This window comes from Penicillium hispanicum (genome assembly GCF_028827665.1).
Source record: "Penicillium hispanicum strain IBT 35686 chromosome Unknown utg000002l_segment0_segment0, whole genome shotgun sequence".
Classification (NCBI taxonomy): domain Eukaryota; kingdom Fungi; phylum Ascomycota; class Eurotiomycetes; order Eurotiales; family Aspergillaceae; genus Penicillium; species Penicillium hispanicum.
The window spans coordinates 1367093-1388296 of NW_026623194.1; the positions used below are offsets into that span (position 1 = coordinate 1367093).

The window sequence follows — 21204 nt, forward strand, 5'->3', positions numbered from 1 at the left end:
TGTGTGGGCTGGGGTTGCTATAGTCCAACTCGAGATGGGGTGGTGTTGGAGAGATCGATGTGATAAGTAGAAGTCGAACGAGGCAGTTCTGTGAAGGAACAGCTGTTAGCACCGCTGAACAGGATTTGTTCGCAGAGGGAAAGAGAAATCATCCACCGCCCCGTCCGTCGGGAACAGAACTTCCCTCTTCTACCCGTCTACCGTGTCTCACAGATCCTCAACCACTGACAAGATTCCTGTCCGAAATCGAGGATCGGACAAGACATGGTGCCCTACAATAGAGAAAAGATCTGAAACGAGCGGCAAGTGGATCGTTGCGGCACTTCTCAGAGACCCGGGCATTTTCGATCCGGCTAGGGTTGGAGAGTCATTTCGGCAACCATCCATGGCCGTTGTCTCTGCGCGCGACGGGCCCCTGGATGTACGGGGAAGCGGGAGCCGTTGCTGAACCCGGGGAAGTTGCAACGGCTTTCAGGGATGGGCTGCTCTCAGCAGCTGAATTGGGCTGGGAGATCGGGGAGGGATGGAGTTGCAGCCTCTTATTAAATTGGCATGCCGGTTCATCCCACTATGCTGATGATGGACAAGTTTCTCCAACTTGGCTCCTTTCAACTCAGCACTCTTCGGCCTCATCCCTATACAGCCTTAGACCGCTCAAGTCCTGCTAGGGCTATTGCATGACGGGCACGCACCAGATTGCGGAGATTCGATTTGTCCAACCTCAACCGTCAACTTGCCGATAGATCTGAGACCGCATTGCGTTCAACAGTCCAGCCGCAATCCCGGATTCCAGCTGCCTCACCTCTACCTTTGGTTGGATCCTTCGGATCCTACTGTTGATAGCTTGAGACGGGGATTTCTGAGCATTGATAATCCCATGAGCAGGGACCGGCGTGAAAGCTTCCCTGAAGTTTCTTTATATATGAAAGAAACAAGGTGAGTGAACAAAACGCACCCTCCGAGATGATAGCAATGGAGCCTCTCCATCTATGAGACCGCAGAGCCTAATATCACGGTCAGCCCTGCAGGCATCCCCATCACCAGCTGCCCAACCGTTGCGCACTGACAATCTTGCATCTGGCACAAAAAGAGCCAATGTATCGGCGGTAGTCCACACGCAGTGTCAACCCGTGTACAACCAGCACAGCAAGCAATTGCGGTGAGTTGAGCAGAACGGGACTTTCCATAGACACTGGCAGCTTCTTTTCATTTCCGTGCCGCCATGGTCGACGTGCTAGTCAGTCCTGGGGTCCCGAAGCCATGGCATGCCCGCCAGAAAGATCCCCCTATTCTCCGCCGTGGGTTTATTTCTGGTCATTCTTCTTCTTCTAGCTCCTGGCTGAGGAAATATCTGGGCGTGGATAGACACCTTGGGAGCCTCGCTGGGAATTGCGACTCATTGACTTATTCATACCCTTCCACCACGCATCCATACAACCGACTGCACTCACCTCGTCAGCGCAAAGGTCGAATGTGTCGTACTTCGAAAAGAAATACCATGAACATGTCTCATTCTCAATCACTTGTGGGCCATCGCCTCCTCGCCAAAGAGAGTCTCGGCTATCTGCCAGAGCAGCTGGGACAGCCACCACAGATAATCATGTCTTCCTGGAACTCCGACTTGGTAGCTGCACCTCCCATGAAAACAACTCTTTCAAGCAGTGACAGCTCAAATGAGGAGTCTAGATTTGGATCCCTTGAGTCTATCGATGGAAGCCTCCATGCAGCGACTAGCGCATCTCTCGGACTGGTTCATCAAACACCAGTATCGAGCTCTGGCTGGGATACCAAGCATTCGTTCATCTCGGCCACCGAGGAAACGCCATCTACGTCCTCCTCATTCAGCTTCATGGACATCCCACCAGACGAGCCAGCGGTTGATTACAATCCGCTGTTCTATACTCCCACTCCCGGGGACCACACCCTTGACAAGACCATCTCTCTCCCAAACGACAACCAACCTTTCACGCATCCATCCATCACAGACTGGACATTGTCAATGAGGAATAATCCCGAGTCATGGCAGCAGTCCTTCAATTCCGAGAATACGGCCAATGACCCAGCATGGGCTGCAGCAGAGCACTTGGCCAACGGCTGGTCTTTCCCAGAGGCCATCCCAACAACAGGACTAGATATCCCAGCCATGTCAACATACGAGCCCTTCGACACCATCCAAGCGCCCTCTATCAACCATTGCTACCCCCTCGGGCCCCCTTCAACACCAACAACCAGCGAGTCTGACCCAGAACACACAACCGCCATCACCCTCGCCCAGCACCAACTACAGGCACCCACACACCACCGCTACCAGGCATTCACCACAAACTCTCTCCCTTCGCCCAGCGACACCCTCCTCCAACCCACCGCACCGCCAAGCCACGACGCAGCCATCAACGCAAGCCTCCACTACACCGACACCCGCAACGCCTTCCTCATCGAGTGCAAGCAGCGCGGCCTGTCGTACAGGGACATCAAGCGCATAGGCGGCTTCAAAGAAGCCGAATCGACGCTGCGTGGCCGCTTCCGCACGCTCACCAAGGCCAAGGACCAGCGCGTTCGGAAGCCGAAGTGGCTCGATACAGATGTAAGTACGCAGAGCACCCGCGTCTCCATCTCGTCCATCATATGAGCTCTACATCACATCAGATCCACTCATTATGGAGGTATCTGTGCATATAACATGTAATGGATAAAACTACACTGACAGCAGAAGCGGCGTGACGGGACATTCAATCCATCCATGCAGCAAGGGCTAACGACCAACCCGTCTAGATCAAGCTCCTCTGCGAGGCAGTCAACATCTTTTCCAAGGGCACCGCCGCCTGTGCCTTGTATGCGCTGCAGCCGCCGAAGGTGTCATGGAAGAAGGTTGCGCAGTATATCTGCGCGCACGGCGGGTCATACCAGTTTGGCAACGCGACGTGTAAGAAAAAGTGGTGCGAGATCCACGATATCAAGCTCTGACCTGCTCCGATCCGGCGTGTATGTGTTGGATGAGAATAGATCCGGGTTTGTGTGTGGACGTGATAACCTCGCGTCTGTTTTATCGCTCAGCTGGTCTGGTCTGGTCTAGTCTGAGTCGATTCCGAATTGTTCTTTGCTGTGTTTCTGGTTGTTAGCTTGCGATGTCTTTGTTTGTGGTTAGCGTTGGATCTTGCTCGCGGTGCCTCGGAGAGAACGTGATTACTTCAAATGTACTACATCGGTATCTTCTCTCTGGTCATTTTTCTTGCAATGTATGCTCTGGATAGCATGTGCCCTGAGGTATGCAGGTGCAGGTGTAGATGTAGGCGATACGAATAAACCCATCACAAAACGGCCGTCTTAACCTCCCCCCGTGCAAACCCAACATCTGCAAGAATCCTCGTCAAAATCTCCGGATTCCCTCTCAACGCATCCCACTCCGCCTCCGCCTTGACCATCAGCGTACCCGCCAGAATCGTCCCGTTCAAGGACACGACACCGTGGTCCGCGATTTCGGGAGCCGCCACCGCGTCGACAGGGACGCGCGCTGTCTCTTGTCGACGAGGACAGATCATCATCGTGGAGAGGGTCAACGCGAGATTGTAGCTGATGGCGGCCGGGCCTTCAGCGCGCACGGGCTTAGATGCCGAGGTCGACGTGGACAGGGAGCGGGGGTTATCCCCCTCCGTCGCGGCGATAGCAACCCTGTACAAAGACAAGTAGATTTCGTGCAGAGCCTCGGGTGTCGGGTTCGGCGGGATAGGCAGAGCGAAATGGGCGAAGGGGAGATGCGGCAGAGTCAGAAACTGCGCCTGCGCCTGCGGGTGCGGTTGCGCCGCCAGAATCTCGATGAGCGGGTGCCACCCTTGTGACTCGGGTTGGCGCATCGCCTCTACCGGGAGGAACTGTAGGTGTCTATGTGGCTGGCTGGCGCCGCTTTCGTCGCCGGAGTTGAAGAATGCAAACAGTCTTTTGGACGGGATTGGCGGGTCCTCGTCGCTGCTCTGCGGGTCTTTCTTGGGCTCGGGCTCGTTCCAGGCCTGCAGGCACTCGTATGTCGCTTCCAGATCTACTTTCTCGAGGAGATCGGTCTGGGGCTTCCATTCCTTCGTCGCGAGGATGAAGTGGTTAGGGATGACGGGGAATTTGTTGAGCACGAGGGCGTGGGTGGGTCTTTCAGGTGGGAATTGTGTGAGTAGCAGGTCTGGCGAAGGGTCCTGGAAGGGATCTGGTTTTGGAGGCTTGGGGCCCGATTCGGGCTTGAGGTTTGAGGGCTTTTTGGCGAGCGCGGGGCAATACCGGAGTTGGAACTGTGCGATAATGTCAGAATTATGTTGGGATTGGGATAGTAACTGGTGCTGTATGAACTGCACTCGGATGGACTCTATGATACTGGAGTTGAGTAGGAGCAGACTTACCGGTATCCCTGCGGCGATGATAATGGACAGATGAGTTGGCGAGAAGACGAGATGGCCAGCTTCTTTGGCGGTTGCGAAGCGACGCGCAACGAGCGCTGAAAGATGCTCCGATAGCCCCAGCTGCATGGTGGTGGTGTAAACTGAACAATTGGACGCAGCAAAGAGAGCGCCGTCTGTCGTCGCGGGTGAAAAACGTGGGGATCGTCGATACGCGGGGAGATTGGAGATTGCGATAACAAAGGCGGTGTAGGCGGATCTATCAGTTGGCCGAGTTGCCGAGGTTTTACAGTATGCAGATCGGCCTTCTGCAGACTCCTCGCTACACTATTATGCTTGTTATGTTCGGAGTAGTGTGATGCATTCACATGAGATCCCATTAAAACGATGTATTTTTCGTCCCCAACACCGATGATGACCCGATGGAAACCCCCTGCCCGCAGGATCGGACATCCGATGCATGGCGACAACCAGAACTCGAGAAGAGATTCAAGGATAGAAAACACAAGGAGACAATGACGCAAATGAAACTCGTTGCCAATAGGGTCAAACCCAAGGTATCATCCGTAATCCGTATTGAGACAAATTGCTCGTCAAGACGCCGCACGCTGCTATACGGAAAAAAGAAATTGAGACGTGGAAAGGACAGGTGATGAAGAGAATACAAGAGTCCTCTACAGGAGAAGAGGAGAGAAAGGGAATCCAAAATCGAGAGGAAAAGGACAGCACGCGTTCAGGACATGAGTTCGTTGATTGAGACCTCGTCATCCTGGGCCTGGCACAGCTCTGGCAGCAGCATCGCCGGTTGGCCCATGAGATGAGGCGAGGGGCCTCCAAGCCAAGGGCCGCGCTCGTCCTCGGTGGCATTCAGCACGCCATCGACGCGCTTCATCGTCTCCACATCCAGGTCGGTGACGTACGGGTCGCGGTTCGTGCCATCGCCGGCGCCACCGGGCAAAGGCAGACGCACCTCGAAGTCGTTGTTCAGCATCATCTCGTCCTTCCACAGACGGCGCTGACCGTCGAAGATGCACAGGACGCGCTTCTTGGTCTTCATGCTGCTGTTGGGGCAGCCCCAGGACTGCGGGTAATTGCCCCGGTTGTTGCGGCGGCGAGTCGCAACCGCGCGCTGGCCCTTGCCCGCTGCAGTGGCGGACGAGTGCTTGGAGACGGCGTTGCCGTTTCCAATGATGGGGCGCGAGGTGGCGCCGGCAGTGTTGCCCTTGGTGGATTTCAGGGTACCACGGCCGGCGCGCCAGTTGTTGGGGTCGTGGGAGTCGTCATCGTCGTGAGAATCGTTATCATCGAACTGCTCGACCGGACCAGCCACGTCCAGCAATTGATGCTTCTCCATCGTCTTCTTCACCTCTTCGTCTGTGGCCACCTCGGCCAGTCGCTGCTGGTTGATGGCCTCCGACGGTTCTTCCTGCTGCACGACGCGCAGGACACAGTCGTCCAGATGCTCGTAGAAGTCCTGGGCGTTGCTGAAGGTGGCGGAGCAGGTGGAACACTTGCCCGTCGCATCGCTGCTATAGTTCGTGCCCTTCTTGGTGGACGCTGTAGGACTACGCTTGCGGCAGTTGGGGGGTGTCTGCTCCACACCGTGCACAGAGGTCAGGTGGCGCTTGAAGACGTCGGCGCGATTAAAGCTCTTCTCCGCGGGGGATCCAGAGCCCGGACAGAAACCGCACACCATCGTTCCCTTGTAGTGGGTCAGGGTGTGACGGTTCTTATCGTATTTGCGGGCAAATCCCTTGATGTGGTACTCGCACGTCATGATCGGACACTTCTCTGGCCGCTCGGACTGGTGCGTGAGCATGTGCGCCTTCAGATCCTTGAATATGCGCCCGCAATCAGGGTGAGGGCACCGGCCCTTCTCCTTGACCTCTTCATCTGCCTCAACGCTGCTCAAGCCCGGGCTCTGTTGCGAGCGTTGAGACGGGATGGATGAGATGGAAGACCTCCGGTCATATACAGAGACCGGCCGGGAATGCGAGCCGGCAGCCATCAGCAATGGGGATGGCTGGGGGACTGAGTGGAGCTGCGGCGAAGGTAGCTGCTCGACCTTGTCGAACGGGGCCGGAGAGGGAGCCGGCGAGTGAGGGAAAAAGTCAGATGGCACGGTAGAGTAAGTGGAGTTGGTCTGGTCAGGGTAGGAGATGGTGGGAGTGAAGTTGGGCCCGGATTGCATGGGCTGGACGAGAGAAGGGTCTAGCGCCGAGTCAGTACGATGGCAAGTTGCCGATGCAATCCCCCTCCGCTACTTACCAACAAAAGGATCAGTGAATTTGTCTTGGTAGAGGCCATCCATGTCGACGGGACCTCCCAGGTATTCGTTCGAAAAGAGGTCGTTCATGACGGCTGCGGGAAGACCCAGGCCGTGGTTTGTATTGACCCAGTTATCCTCAAACACCGGTGCAGGTCCGGAGTAAGGGGATCCAATAGCCGAAGACGGCGCGCTGGCAAACGGCCCCGACGCAGCGGAGCTCGTCGGAATGTGAGCTTCGGTGGTGTTGGAGACACAGGCGGACGGAGGTGTAGCGGGCATTGAAGGGAAATTGGCGGCCTTGTGGTGCACCTCGGCGGACTCGGTGTAGATGGCGGGGGCCTTGAAGTATGATTGGTGAACGCGGGCGAAGTCTGCATTCTGGGGGTACGGGGGAACACCGTCCACGGGGAAGGAGAACATGTCGACCATGGTAGGATCCATGGTCATGGCTGGGAAGTATGAAGATTGCTTGGGTCTGGCGGCGGCTTCCACGGCGAGCATCTTGGATTGAGAAAGGACGGAATTCGGGGGGAAGAGAACAAAATCCGCACGCTCTCTATTTGGCATGCCCTTCAGATTGAGGGACTCACGGGCTGTGGTCTTGCAGAGCGCGGTTAGCTTGTCTTGCATATTTCTACTCGGCCTCGACGGGGCGGCTCCTCCCAGAGACCCAACCAACCCACATACCAGGGATAAGGTTCGGATTGCGGCCCGGTCCAATCCAACGTGCGAACCTCGGAGCAATTCAACGAGGCAACGTGCGGAATCAACACCCGGGTGACGAGGGAGCGGGCTTGACGTGGTGCTCTGCAAGGGATTTGGCGGGCGGTGGGAAGGCAAGGAGGTCGCATTCAGGTCGCAACACCTCCACTCGGTGGTTTGGGTGATCTTGATCGGTGGCTTGGAGGAGATTGGGTGGATTTGGCGTCAAGGCAGGACAGCGGGCTTTATATATCAACCGGGGTTCGAGCGGAGGGTGGAGGGTGGGATGAGGAAGAGGAAGAGGAAGCAAAGCCGAAAGCAAGTCGGCGAGACAGGACAGTGCAGACCGCACCGGACCTTAGACAGACAATGACCGGCAGCCAGTGGGAGCGATGTGGCATGCGGTCAGAAGGGGGGGAGGGCAGGATATTATAGCGCATTGGTTGCGCCCTACAATTAGCATTAGTTGACACTGCAGTGTCTGGTTTGGGCAGTTCTGAATTAAGAATTTCAAAAACATGGAAAATCGAAGAATAAAAAAAATATAAAATCAAAAAGCAAAAATCGAAAATCGAAAAATCCCAGAACGATTAAAAGATAAAAATAAAAAGGCAATACGGTACCATACCGCACGAACCCGACCCTAGGCCGACGCGCTGGGGCAGTGCCATGTACCCAAGTGACGACACTGTACCCGATTACACTAACTATATATACTTATTGGGTACATTATTAGTGTGACTTTAGTGACTTTGGTCGAGGCAGAGGGCTTAGCGCCGGGAATTGTTTTTACGTCTGCTTCGCACCTCTCTGTCCTTTTGTCCTTTTTCCTCCAAGTACGCAGAAGGTACTCCGTCTGCAGCCTCTTGGCCTCGACTTGTCGCTTCCAATCAAACCGACGCCATTCGCGGCGAACGACTCAGCCTCCCTGTCAGGCGTCCAACCCGTCTGCTCCATCCTGCTCCCTCTGGCAGCAACACTCTAACCCTCGACCCCCTAGCTCACGAATCCACCTTATTTTTTTTTTATTCCTTTTTTATTTTTCCCTTGGGATGGGTGTATTGTGTCTCTGCCCTACAGGGACAACTCGGACCCCACCGCGGGATTTCTCCGGCGCTCTCCAGAGTACCTGCATTCTCCCCCCAATAGTGTGTGATTTGGGGTACCGCGATCGATTGAGTTGATCGATCGATTGCATTGGAGATTCCACTTGACTATACGAAGGAACAGCTGATTGTACTGGAGTGCTCCTTTCTCAGGAGGCAATGGTAATTGGGATTAGGCTTAGAAATCCGTGCAGAGATCGTCGGCCGACGTATGTATGTACTTGGCACAGAGGAAGGACTATTGTACAATCATAGGGGGAAAGGAGAGAAACGAAGAGAAGGGAAAGGAAAAAGACGGTCGATCATAGGAGTTTGGAACAATACTAATCACAATTAATAAACAATGACAGTATAGCCTCACCCCGGCTGTTAGTCGATCGTTGCGTCGTAATGCCCATTCGCTTCCCTGCCATTCTTAGGCATCGGCAAGTCCGAGTGCTTTTGTCTAGTTGGGTGGTGGGCATTAGGGAATAGAGAGTCGAGGGAATGACCGGGCCGGGATGCAATTTGTCAATTTGTCGTGCTCTTCCCATCGCGTTCCAATTCCAGATTGCAAAACACCTAGGTGAGTGTACACATATGGCTCCGTGGCAGCAGCAGCATAGGAACATACCTAGGAATCATACTTAATTAAGGGTGGTAGACCAGCCCTCGGATCCCGCCCGCCTCGGCGTTTCCACGTTACATAGACAAGGTGCTTTTGTGGGATTGGTTGCGTTGCATGAGTAGCATTGGCCTCGAAGATCCAATACGACACCCATGGCAATGCCTCTTGTACCCCCGTACGCCCTGGACGGAGGATCGGATCTCAATAAGTACCTAACGACATGGGTATGGGTTGCGAGCGGACCCAGTAGGCTGAATCATCCATCATTGAGATCGTATCGAATCACAGTCGACAGCAACAGCCCCCAGTTAGGAAAAGCAGGAAAAGGGGGAGACACCCGGGAGCGAATGACGGCACATAAGGGGGGAGAGATTGTCCATCGTGGAAAAAGTGGACACTGGTAGGACAAACGAACAAAGATCTGGAAGCGGCCGCATCCGTCAGAAGGAACAAAAGGAAAGCGAACAAGAGAAAAAAAAATACACAGAGGGGACGCTAGTAGCACCCATGGGTTTGGTCGACGATCCCAGCCGGGGCCGTGCTAGTTTCCCCCACAAGAAAAGCCATTTCGGCAGGCGTGCATGGCGCGCTGGCGGCGTTGATTGGCGAGACAAGGCTCGTCGCTAAATGAGACGTGAAATGACGCCCAGAGGCCTTCGTCCCAATCGTGGGCCGTAGATGGCCTCCGACCTGGGGTGGGCGGGCTTTAGGGCGTCGGATGGTGGGTTCGCCAGCAGTGCGTCGGCACTGGTCTGGGGCCGAGCTAGCCCTGATGTGTGGGCGATCATCGCCTTGGACTTGGGTGAGGGTGAGGGAGGTTGAAGTCGGCCTGGGTGGAAGATGGAAGGTGGAAGGTGGTGAAGGTGGTGGATGGGCTCGAGCAAAGAGCCGCATGGTTTGATTCGTGTTTGGTCTGCGAATGCCTTTCACCCTTCACCTTCACCCTTCCTTCACCTTCACCCTTCATTTTCTCCTTCTCCTCCTTGGCTCACTCCATTTACCCGATTTCCTTGTTACGATGAGTTGGTTTGGTTATAAAGTTGCAGTATACTAAATCACTAAACTGTACAGCCACAGCGATGACAGCGGGTGTTCTATCCGGGTCTGGAAACACGAATCCCCTCGGTGGGCCATAAAACGCGATCAGGGGGAACGGAAATGTCAGGAAAAATCATGCGGGAGGAATGGAAGTTAGTTTCCTGATTTTTCTTCCTTCCCATCTCACCCTGAATCCACCAACCGTCCACGTATATCGGAGCGGAAAAGAAGACCAGGCCCAATCTCAAGCCTCTCTCAGTGTGGATTGCGACCTCTCTAGAGCCTCGATAGCGGAGCCCCCGCCCCAGCCCTAGCGGATGCAGACGCTCGGAGTGGCCGTGGACAAACAACGGAGGCGCCGGCGTGCGGTGAGCGAGACCGCGCCAGCGAACAGACTGGCGCCACATCCTTGCCTAAGCCACAGCGTCGGCCCTATCAGGACCGACGACGGGCATGTGGGAGCACCGCGATTGGGCTCCTGTAGGTGCAGCAGCGGGTCCCCGACTCGGATTGAGGCGCAGCAGCCCATCTTTTCACCGCTGGGATCTGTCGGCGATGCTGCGTGACGGCCGAAGGGGGGACATGAGGTCATCCCGTCTGGGCCCTGGGGAACGTAACTAACCAGATTCTGCGTTTCCTCATATTTCCATTCCTGGCGTGACCCCAATCTGGCTTGGTCTCGCTTGGCTTCGCTCGGACACTCTTGGGAAAGACAAAAAGCTCGACGAGAACTGACCCTCTCCACTATGAGCATGGACATTGGTTCGGTCTGCCCTACGGCGCCTGCAGGCTATACTTTGAACACATGTCAAGCCGGCGATCGCTCAGCACGCTGAGGGTGGCAGTGTTCAATAGTCTCCTTTTTCTTTTCTTTGTCTTTGCTCACAATACCACATGGAACGGGACGAAACCGACAGTCCGTCCCGTCAACACGAGCGGGTTGGGCCGTTCATTGTCCGTGGGTTATCTAAATGCTGGTGCTGATGGATGTACACCCAACGGATGCGATCCTGAAACATAGGGCTGAGAAACGACGGGACACATTGGCCAGTGAGCACCGAGAGCTGGGTTGTCGGGACGGGTGCCCCTGCACCACACGTGTGATGGAGAGATGCCCGCGATCCAATGCGCGCGGCGAGGTCGACTCGCCCCCATCGGCGCTCGTTCCCCAGTGCAAGACAACTCTATCCGCGGCGAAAAGGATGAATAGGCTAGTTCCCCGGCCTAACGCCTCGGCCATCACCACGGCCCCGGGAATGTCAGGCAGGAACCCAACCCCAGCAGTCGCTTCCGTTTACTGATATGAGAGTAGTACATCCCCAGTACATCGAGCGGATCGACCACCCCGAATCAGTTCAAGGCCCGCCATGGTGGATGTAACAGGCGACCAATCCGACCGGTCGGCACAGTGCTCGGGCATGCATGAGCCCCTGAGAAGCGCAAGGAGACTGGGATTCCCAAAGACGCCAGATGTGCCGCTCGCCCACACCATGGTTCTCTGGTAGGGCCGAAACCCAAACATACTACTCGAAACAGCCGAGGCCCGTGGAAATGGTCGGGCGCGACCCAGGGAACCTCGTCGGGGCAAGTACACAGATTCTGTCGCCGCCGATGCACGGCGATGGAGTCCATGCTCTGTGCCACGTGGAACACGGGCATCTGTGCCTCGCGAGACCCTGTCGCGGTCCTCGTCCATAGAATCGATCAGCATACCACCCTCCCTAATCATAACCACGGCATCCGGGCGGCATCGACGAGAGGTCAAACACGGTGGGAAGCCGCGTCGATCGTCCCAGGAACGACTCGTGATTGATGGGCAACGACAAACCCTTCCGTCAATCCTCCGTGTTGCTACTAAGTATATACCCAGTATGCAGCTATCTACCCCCCATGTAAGCACCATAGCAGCCATGGATCCATCGTCACGGATCCTTCCTTGGCACTGCAGACCCTGTCGTCCATGTGGTTGCGGCAACATTCTAAATACAGAAGGCGCGGCCGCCGGCACCCCGAAGCAGGAGCGATCGACGCCCTCGTGTCTGAGGTTAGTCCGGGGTTCCTGGTGGCCCGCCTTCCTATTCAGTACACGTGTGCGCCAACACGCAAAGCCAAGGGTTGCGTTTGTCCGGGTTGAGTCGATCCGTGGATCAATCTGGGTCCAGGATGAAGATCGAGACACTCTGAGACAGGGCAGATGACCACATGTTGCTAGTGGATGGTATTCTCAGACTGCCCCGACAGGAGATATGCACTCCAGACCTGCATTCTTGAAACCGCCTCGCATACGCCTATTTCCGGCCCCAGCTTGGCTCTCTGCATGATCTGCATATTTGCCGGGATCAAGGCAGAACAGAACAGTAGCCTGACTTGAAGAAAAGCCAAGAGTCGGCCCCCATATGCAACTCGCGAATACCTAATGCCTGCACGCGACAGGGGTGCGGCCACGCAACGCCGCCGTCTGCGGGCGGTGATTGGCGTCGCTCGAGATGTCCCTACGTACGTGCGTCTGGTACGGCGTGTAATGGATGCCGATCCGGAAAATGCTACGCACATGGAGAAGCGTTAAGCAGGGAACCGACCAGGGTATGTTTGATCTGCACAAAAGCCGGGCAAGAAGAGACGAGATGAGACCAGTATAGTGTCTACCCCCACGTGTATTGCAGCCCCCATCCGGGCCGTGTCTCGTGGCGCCGTTGGCCATTGCGATCTGACAAGCGCAGAAACGAGAAAACGTGGCACCTCCCCAACACATCTTCTCGGGGCTAGCCTTCCCGCCCGTCATCGATGTACAGACGATGCGCACTAGGCATGCTGACCGGTCCAGATAGGTCCGGATATGCCCAGACCAGGTAGGGGTTGGGTCTGGGTGAAGGTTTGACTCTTAGCCTCGAGTCTCCACCCCCAGAGCCGCATAGCATCCTGCAAAATGCACGGTGGGCCCAGCCCTCCCCTCGCAGCCACATATACCCTAGATGTCTACTGCAATACGCCGGAGGGATCCCGAAGCAGTTGGTGTTTCTGGGGCGTATGCAGGCGGCGTGTTTCAGAAGCGAGCCCGTCTGCGACAAGGACCACACCGGTCCTCTCCTTGTGCATGGAGCGCGGCCTGACATTCCAGAAGGTACACGGCGGTGACACAGGTGTCACGATGCGACATGTATAACTCAAATTGGGAGATGGCCAACCCGTTGGTTCACACGGTCAGGAGGAGTGTGCGGTGTACTGTGTCTCTTCTGCTCTCCATCGGTCATCGGTCATCCATGCTATCTCCACCAACATACTGGCATTCCAGCGGTGCAGTCTTTCATTCCGCGTCGGCGGATACAGATCTAGACGAACGGGACTGATTTTGGCATGCGGGATGAGCCGCTGCCTACAGAATTGGAATGCAGACACGAGAATCCAGTTAGCGTTGGCTCCGCCCTCGGAAAGACGCCAGCTAAGATAGAGTACGGTCCTCGGCCTGTACCTAGTCGGCATCCATGCGGTAACAGTACAGAGACTGAAATAACAGCATGCCAAGGTCTCATGCCGATCACAGGCTCTAGACAAACCGGGACCCCAACCACACCTGGATAGGAACTACCGTCAAAGCAGAGTTCGCGAGCTGCCGCCAAGCAGGTCGCACATTGCCCACGCACATCCATGGACCAAAAGGGGCGGGCGAACACCCAACCCAGGGGTATCCTCAATCTAGACGCTCACCGTCGCCGGCTATCCCCACCCTCACCACCATCGCCTTGTCTGCACGGATTCGGATTCGGATCCCTCTCCCCCCTGACAGGGGAGGGGGGTGTTCACGGCGCTGATTCGCCGAATCCGCGATAAGCGTTGGGCCCTGGCGCGGTGGCAAATCTCACCACATCGCGCCCATCTCGCCCAGGAGCGGTACTCCTCGCTATTGGCCTTGCTGTAGCGCGGCTTGGAGGGGGCGATTTGGGCGCTTTCCTATAGGCGGACGGCTTTCCCCTTTTCCTTCCCCAGGTCTCACGGGGTGGACGCATGACCAGCGTCGAAATAGGAGATGGGCGCGAAATACACTCGGATTGGGCTAGTGTGGGTGTTGAGTGGGGGGAGTGTAAGGTGGTTGACATCCATGCTACTTCTATACACAGTTAGGCTCCGGGATGGGTGGACTCCAGGATTTCGGCGGTGATTAAGAATACGATGTCGATCGCCCGGTTCCTCGTCGGCGCGAGATCGTCTTGACGAGGAATGGAAGCAGGATTCCGAGCCCGACGGGCTTGGTTCAGGGGATTCATTTATACTACACCTATAGGTATCCTCCTATACTCCATCGGTAAGCCCGCGTCTTTTTCTGGTCCCCACCGGCATGCGCACTAGCAACTAAACTTCAGTCAGTAACAAGCTCGTAGTTTGTGGAGGGCACGGAGAATGGATTCCGCGAGCCTTGGGGGCTAGAACATGTCTCCCTACGAATCCATCACGGATGTCCATCTAAACGGGCACACGCCGACCACAAATTTGCGCCGTCGATCTCTCGCTGTCAACGTTAAATGATCAGGATTCTATCGTGTCTGGTGCATTGATCTCCAGTCACACCGGTGGACACGTCAAGAATCCATTGGTCCCACGGGGCGATCGCGGTCCGATCCATGCGATATCCAGACATCCACGGCCTCCACTTGTCTGGTCATGAGTCGTGCCCATACTCTTTATTATCGTCTCGAAATGTCTACACACCACGTCAACTGTCTCGGTCGATGGCCCAACCCCTGCTCTGCTCACCCGGGCGCCCCCAAGGCAACACACCCAATCATCCACGCCGCCCGTCTGGATGCAAGATAAGCTCCGTCCTCAAGGGAAGCAGTCGCATGGCTCCTGTATTGGGATCTGAATCTCCGCGTCAACTGAGACTCTTGCCCAATCTGCCAGTGTCGATGGACATTCTATCCATGCCGGAGTTACGGTATCCACCGCGGTACGGGACTCACTAGTCCCAGAAGAGTTGCTCTTGAACGAAATTAATGTCTTCCTGCATGACATCACTCCCGATCACCCGGATCGCTGGGTGAGGGCGAGGATGAACACCCGGCGATCTGACCCCGTCGTCGGGGCCCGAGAGGAAATCAAATCAACGCCGTGAGCCCGAGGCATCCCCGAGCCCGTCTGTAGCCGAGATATGGCTCACACAATAACTCTACACACCACCCACGACGGAGCATTTCACCGTCAGGCCTTCTCAACCCCCATCCACGGGCAGATCGCCATCGTGCAGGCGACTAGCGACGCTGTCACTGTCACTGCAGGCGAAGCCTGCGTCTATCACATCCCAGGCGTCGGGGAACCACCCGGCAGCGGTCGAGGGTGCATGCGAGGATCGACACGGCCACAGGCGCGGGATGGCGGGCGCCAGATGTGCATAAGCGCCAGATGGCGCAGGCTCGCCACAGGCGATCGACGAGTCGATTTGCGACCTGTCACCTCGCCTCGGGCGCAGGAGTGGGATGTGGCTTGGCTAGGTGGAGGTTGGCTCTGCAGTCGCGAGTTAGGACGTCCATCGTCGTCGGTCCGATTGTGATGATCGTGGCCATGATCGGGCCATGAGCCATGGAGTCTCCGCCTGAGCATGCTTCTGACAGGACATCCACGGCGATCTCGTCCCGGAAACAAGTCTACGTGCTCACTAGTCGTAGGCTAGTCACTAGCTACTCCTAGGTATATACTATTACGATGTATGTATGTGTATGTACATCCCGCCATCGCCAGATGCATCCAGACTCCAGCGGAGACTCTGCCACAGTCTCTTCTCCACCAGCGCGGCGCATCGCCGTCCCCGAGATGCGGCGCCCCGGAATGCGATCTAGGTGAGGCGGTGCTTCGGTCAGATCTTTTCTTTTCTTTTCTGCTCGCTTCGCACTTGGCGCGTGTCCATAGTTGAGTTCCCACATGCAGTGCTAGCTAGCTAACTATTCAACTATCTGGTAATACAGCTCGGATGGCCTAGGACGGTGTCTAATTCCCACTGTGGATTCGGTCTACCCGTTGTAAACACTATGCTGTACAATATCCGTCGATGGAGTCACTGTAAATATGCAATACAGGTGAATATTTAATACAGGTGGTAGGTCGAGCAAAAGCCCGATCGCTCTAGCGGAGGACGCCGTCGGCCGACTTTCTCTCCTACACATATCTAAATTGTCTTTGGTACAACGCGTTCCAGTTGCTTTCCACACCGGCTCGTTTTTGGGCAAGGAGAAATCCTCCGTGTTCAACTGGCAAATAGCAAGGCGGGATACGACCAGAATCTGCACGAGCGGATGGGATCGCTTCCCCGGCCGTCATGACTGGCGTGCGCTGGTTTTAGGTTCTGTAGTTCCGGTGATCGCAGGTGTCGCTGCCGAGCGAGGCGGCCTGGTCATTCCTATTTGGCCTAGAGGCGTCGTATTCTGTGCATTTTATTGGGAGCTAGCGAGGTAGACTCGATCGTCGGGTTCAGTGGCCGTGGCATATCTGCAGAGCGAAGTCAGTGGCGGGCTGCAATGGTTCGTGCTCGAGGCGTATACTGTTGCCCTGGTCGCGGTTGGGCATCTCCTGCATGATATGTTGGAGTCAGGAGTACTGTACATAGTTCGGTGGTACTAGTCTGGCTGGTCCATCGGCGATCGCGCTGTCATGTCAGATGTTGTCTTGGTCTATTTCGTGCTCACGTCGATCTCGTGGACCACCACTTCTAAATACCAACTCATCATCCAGACCTAGGTAATTATGGACTTGTATGTCTAGAAAAGATGTTTCAGGCCTAAGTAGACACCTGCGTGTCCGTATTGTCATGTTCTTTTGCCAAATCGAGCGTGTCCCGCTAGAATATACTTCCCAACCTCACCAAAGCAGTCACCTACCTTGGTTAATATCACCACTTCAACACTGACACCTGCCGTCTCACGTACTCCAAGCCAACGGTCACCACCAAAGACCAGGCCCATCTCACGCCCAGGTACCCATCAAGTACCCAACATACACTCGATGCCAGTCGTGCCCCGAGGCGACCAGACATTCCTCGCTTAGAACCCTGTCCAAGGCTACACGCCGTGTCACCCCGATCGCACCGTCACGAGTACGCAATGCTCGCTAATCAAGTCCAGAACGAGGTCAGTCATCTCCCGTCTGCATAAGCCATTGGTAAGCCACACAGCGCAGCAGGTACCGCACAGCAGCCTGGGACGGAGGCCGTCCAATCTCCCCGACCTGCATCGCAGACGGACATTATCAGCCCATACGCAATCCCCTCGTCTGCACCGAGTGCAGTTCCGGTCCCAGACGACTGGTCATTGATCAGCATCAGCGTAAGCATAGGCATGCACGGGGAGCTCTAGCTTCCGGGGTCCATCTATACTTGTCAGGCCTATATCCACGAGCCGTATGTGCCAGGGTCAACGTCAACACCGCAGAACTCCATATCCAGCGTATACGAATATGTATACGCATACACGGCATGGCAGGGCAGGGCGCCGGTGAAACAACCTGGAAACCGCTCCGTCGACCCTGTCATCAACGTGAAACGCCATCGTCCTACACTCACAGGCACACAGCCAAAGCGTCGAATGGCAATGCCAATACCAACGCCAACCCAGAACCCTGCATGAAGCGGGCCCGGCGACGGCGAACCCCGAGTCTGCAGTGCACTCGACGACGGCCAGCGCCGCCTGGTCGTCCCTGTGCGGCAGCCAGTGCGCGCGAGCGTTACGCAGAGCCCCGCGTGGTGACCCCGAGGCGAGATGAGATGAGATCGCGATCCGGCGGTGGACGGGAGGCGTGGGACGCGACGCTGGTGGTGGTTCCCTGCATATGTGCGACTGTATGCGAGAGTTGCGGTGGGATATGCGTGGATACTATGTTATCGAGAGGTAGTCGAGCTCTGATTTGGGATGCGTGGTGTTCAATTGCTGATGCGGACTGAGCAGGGAACGGTATCTGGATAGAGTCAGAGTCAGGGGAATAGATAAGATCCTAGATCCAGACTCAAGATACCGCATACCGCCTAGCAAAATCCAATACCGCACCAGATACTGTCAACGACAGACCAGAATCAGGCAGGACAAGACGAGACAGCAACGGACAACCCACCCCTTCGGGCCTGGACTCGCCCAGTTCCCAACTCCACGTGTACCACCGAGGCCGATTCACAAGTCGCGTCGCGCTCGGCGACGGCCTCAGATCGGGGACATTACCCGTTCGGCGCGGTGGTGGGATGGTACATCGGGCATGCGGGGAGCATCCATGCTGGCAAGCGTCGGGCCATCGCGACGAACATATGTCGTGCCACATAGTGTGCGGACGTCGAGGCCGCGGATGGGAGAGGGAGATCCTGGTCGAGAGGGGATGGAGTTGCGAACGGCGTGCCGGGTGACCGGCGCTTTGCTTCAGGTTGTTGCATGGGTGGTGTTGGGTGGTTCGACGGGGCTGGGCCGATTCTGAAACGTGGAGGACGTGCTTGTTCGCGTGATGGTTGGTGGTACCTTGCAATTTACCTTTGTGCGGTGGGTTCTGGGGTCGATGAGATGGCGAGGATGGATTCGATGTTGGGCTGGGCATTTGTACTTGGAACTTTATCCTCGGAGCGAGATGCTGGAGTGACGTGTGAGTGCATGCTTGAAGCGAGAAGAGCTGCACCAAGTCAAAGATACGGCTGTTAGAAGGATGAAGACACTGTAGATCTACAGATCGAAGAGCGCGGAACTCAAGAATTACCGATAGTATTGGGTATCGAGACCAAAAATAAAGTATGTACGGACAAGGACCAAATCGAAGGTTTGCCAATGGCTGGACGTTCCCCATGTCTCCTAAGGAGAAACGGCCGTCTGGTTGTAGTAAAGGTCGCAGGCGTGCGGGTGCTGAAGACAATACTTCGGCACGAGCGCGCTGGCCATGACGCCATTCGCAACCAGGTACTCACGGAAATTCAGCAGGCGCTGGGTCAGGAGCGTAGTGCGCTTCTGGCCCGAGGCGTCGCGGTTACCAGACCAGACAAGCTCGCCGAGAGCGGCGGCACGGGGCCAGAACTCGCTGGAGATGGTCACATCGTCGACCTGCTCCGACCAGAGAGGAGTCTCCGCGCCCAGAATATGGCGGGCCTGGGTGGCGGTCAGGTTCGTGGTGAAATCGTAGTCGTAGATGCGCTGCCAGGTTTTGTAGGGGGCACACCAGGAGCCACCGTTACCGCCGTAGTTGAAGTTGACACTGCCGTCGGGATTGGACATCACGTCGTAGCGAGGGTCGTTGGTAACGAACCCACCGTGGCCGCAGTCCAGATAGAAAAAGTCAGCGGAGGACACGACTACGTCGTAGCCTCGCGCAGTGAGGTTCTGGATGTTGGTCAGGCCATTGTTCCAGGTTTGCATGACAATGTCCTTAGGGACATCGTGGGCAGCCTCGGTGGACAGGGCAATATCTTCCCACATCATGATCCGGCGGCTGGAGCTCACGTTGCGGAAGATCGGCACGGCATGGTCCACCCAGTATTGAGCCAAGTCGTTGTAGGTACGTGAGGGATCCTCCGCAAACCACTCGGTGACGTGGCGGCTGAAGTTGTAGCAGTTGGGCTGGATCTCGTCGGCACCAACATGGAACCAGTTGTCCGTGAAAATGCCTGACAGCTCCTTGTACACATTGTGCACCACCTCATAGGTCTTGTTGTAGATGATATCGAGCTGCCCAGGGTTGGGCTCGACGGCTGTGTGGAGCGCGTAGTTGTCGTTGGACCACCACGCATTGGCGCATGCCACAATTTCCGGGTTGACCTGCTTCCAGCCGGACGAGGAGTGGCCAGGCATATCGACTTCGGGAATGACGCGGACACCACGGGCCCGAGCATAGGAGATCACGCGTTGCATGTCCGACTCGGTGTAGATCTCACGAGCCGAGTAGGCGTCCTTGACCATTTCGGGGTAGGAGCGCATCTGCATGGGCCACGACTGAGCGTCATCCAGGTGCCAGTGGAGAACGTTGAGCTTCGACAGGGCCATGCCTTCAATCTGCTCCAGGATCTTGGACACGGAGATGAAGTTGCGGCCGGTATCAATCATGATGCCACGGTACGGGTACAGAGGCGCATCCTGGATCTTGACGGGCTGCTCAATTTGCAGGCCGCCCTTGCCGTCCGAGATGATGATCTGCTGCAAGGTGGTGAACGCGTGCAACGCGCCCCAGATGGTCTGGGCATGGATCTGGACGCTGCCGGTGCTTTCTGTCACCTCCAATGTGTAGGACTCGTCGACGCCATGTTGCAGGTCAGTGTCCGCGTCGATCACCTGGAGCTGCACGGACTGGACCGCGGTAGCGGCACGCTTTGCCTTGGAGCTAGCGGAGTCAGTTGGGAAGGGCTGATAGGAGGAGATGGGAGCTTCGGTGGCGGCGGGGACCCATTGAAGCGTGGTGATGGCATTCCAGGCCCGCTCCCAGGCGTCGGTCAGGACCGGGTGGGCGGCGCGCTGGCTGTCGCTGGTGTGCAGCGAGAGCTGCTTGATGGGAATCGCGCCGGAGGAGCCCCAAGTGATGTTACGAGGCGCGGGAAGTGGGTTCACCTGGACGGCGGAGACGGTCGCGGTGAGCGCGCCGAGAGCGCCGAGCACGAAGGTGAATTTCATGGTGATGAGGTGGGTGAGGAGGAGGACAGCCAGCGTGGTCAATGGGAGGTAACGGGGGTTATTTATATTGACTGGGAGGCGCATGCCGACCGCACGCTGATCCCTCCCGGGAATGTGTTGCATACAGGAGAAAAAAGGTGAGGTGGAGCTGGCGATATTGCCGTAAACAAATCCCTTAATGTTTCACTTTCGACCAGCTCTCGGATTCGTCGTTGGAGGTTACATTGTCGTCGGTCCTGCAGCTCCACGAGACTCGCAGCGAGTCTCCTTTTTCTCCTCGCGCTGGCAGAAGCGGGCAAACAGGCGTGAAGCAGCAGGTGCGACCGTCGCATACTACATTCGGGGATTCCGCGTGGGTGGTGAGCTTGCTGGAAGAGACCTCTTACGCTACAACTGCAAATTCGGTAGCATCGAGCAGCTAGCAGCGAGGTGGGAGCGTAAGTTGGGTGATAAAGTTGATTAGACCAGTGACTGAGAACAAGAATCTCCCGGATAG

The 21204-nt window shown here is 56.3% G+C and overlaps 6 protein-coding genes across 6 annotated transcripts; 1 reads left to right on the forward strand and 5 right to left on the reverse strand.

Annotated features, from left to right (window-relative positions):
* Positions 1–1504: 1504 nt before the first annotated feature.
* On the forward strand, positions 1505–2964 carry N7459_002217 (uncharacterized protein; the record flags this gene model as incomplete). Its single annotated transcript, XM_056941402.1, has 2 exons — positions 1505–2584; positions 2773–2964. 2 exons carry the CDS (start codon positions 1505–1507, stop codon positions 2962–2964), a joined length of 1272 nt encoding a protein of 423 aa, XP_056803257.1.
* Positions 2965–3308: 344 nt separating this feature from the next.
* N7459_002218 (uncharacterized protein) lies at positions 3309–4508 on the reverse strand (the record flags this gene model as incomplete). Its single annotated transcript, XM_056941403.1, has 2 exons — positions 3309–4274; positions 4383–4508. The coding sequence occupies 2 exons, from the start codon at positions 4506–4508 to the stop codon at positions 3309–3311; spliced, it is 1092 nt and encodes a 363-aa protein (XP_056803258.1).
* Positions 4509–5112: 604 nt separating this feature from the next.
* On the reverse strand, positions 5113–7149 carry zfpA (uncharacterized protein; the record flags this gene model as incomplete). Its single annotated transcript, XM_056941404.1, has 2 exons — positions 5113–6590; positions 6648–7149. 2 exons carry the CDS (start codon positions 7147–7149, stop codon positions 5113–5115), a joined length of 1980 nt encoding a protein of 659 aa, XP_056803259.1.
* A 2409-nt stretch (positions 7150–9558) lies between these two features.
* N7459_002220 (uncharacterized protein) lies at positions 9559–9957 on the reverse strand (the record flags this gene model as incomplete). The annotated part of the gene is made up of 1 exon (XM_056941405.1): positions 9559–9957. The coding sequence occupies one exon, from the start codon at positions 9955–9957 to the stop codon at positions 9559–9561; it is 399 nt and encodes a 132-aa protein (XP_056803260.1).
* A 7510-nt stretch (positions 9958–17467) lies between these two features.
* Positions 17468–18712, reverse strand: N7459_002221 (uncharacterized protein; the record flags this gene model as incomplete). Its single annotated transcript, XM_056941406.1, has 3 exons — positions 17468–17954; positions 18294–18536; positions 18594–18712. The coding sequence occupies 3 exons, from the start codon at positions 18710–18712 to the stop codon at positions 17468–17470; spliced, it is 849 nt and encodes a 282-aa protein (XP_056803261.1).
* A 193-nt stretch (positions 18713–18905) lies between these two features.
* Positions 18906–20831, reverse strand: N7459_002222 (beta-N-acetylhexosaminidase; the record flags this gene model as incomplete). Its single annotated transcript, XM_056941407.1, has 1 exon — positions 18906–20831. One exon carries the CDS (start codon positions 20829–20831, stop codon positions 18906–18908), a length of 1926 nt encoding a protein of 641 aa, XP_056803262.1.
* Between the last annotated feature and the right edge of the window lie 373 nt (positions 20832–21204).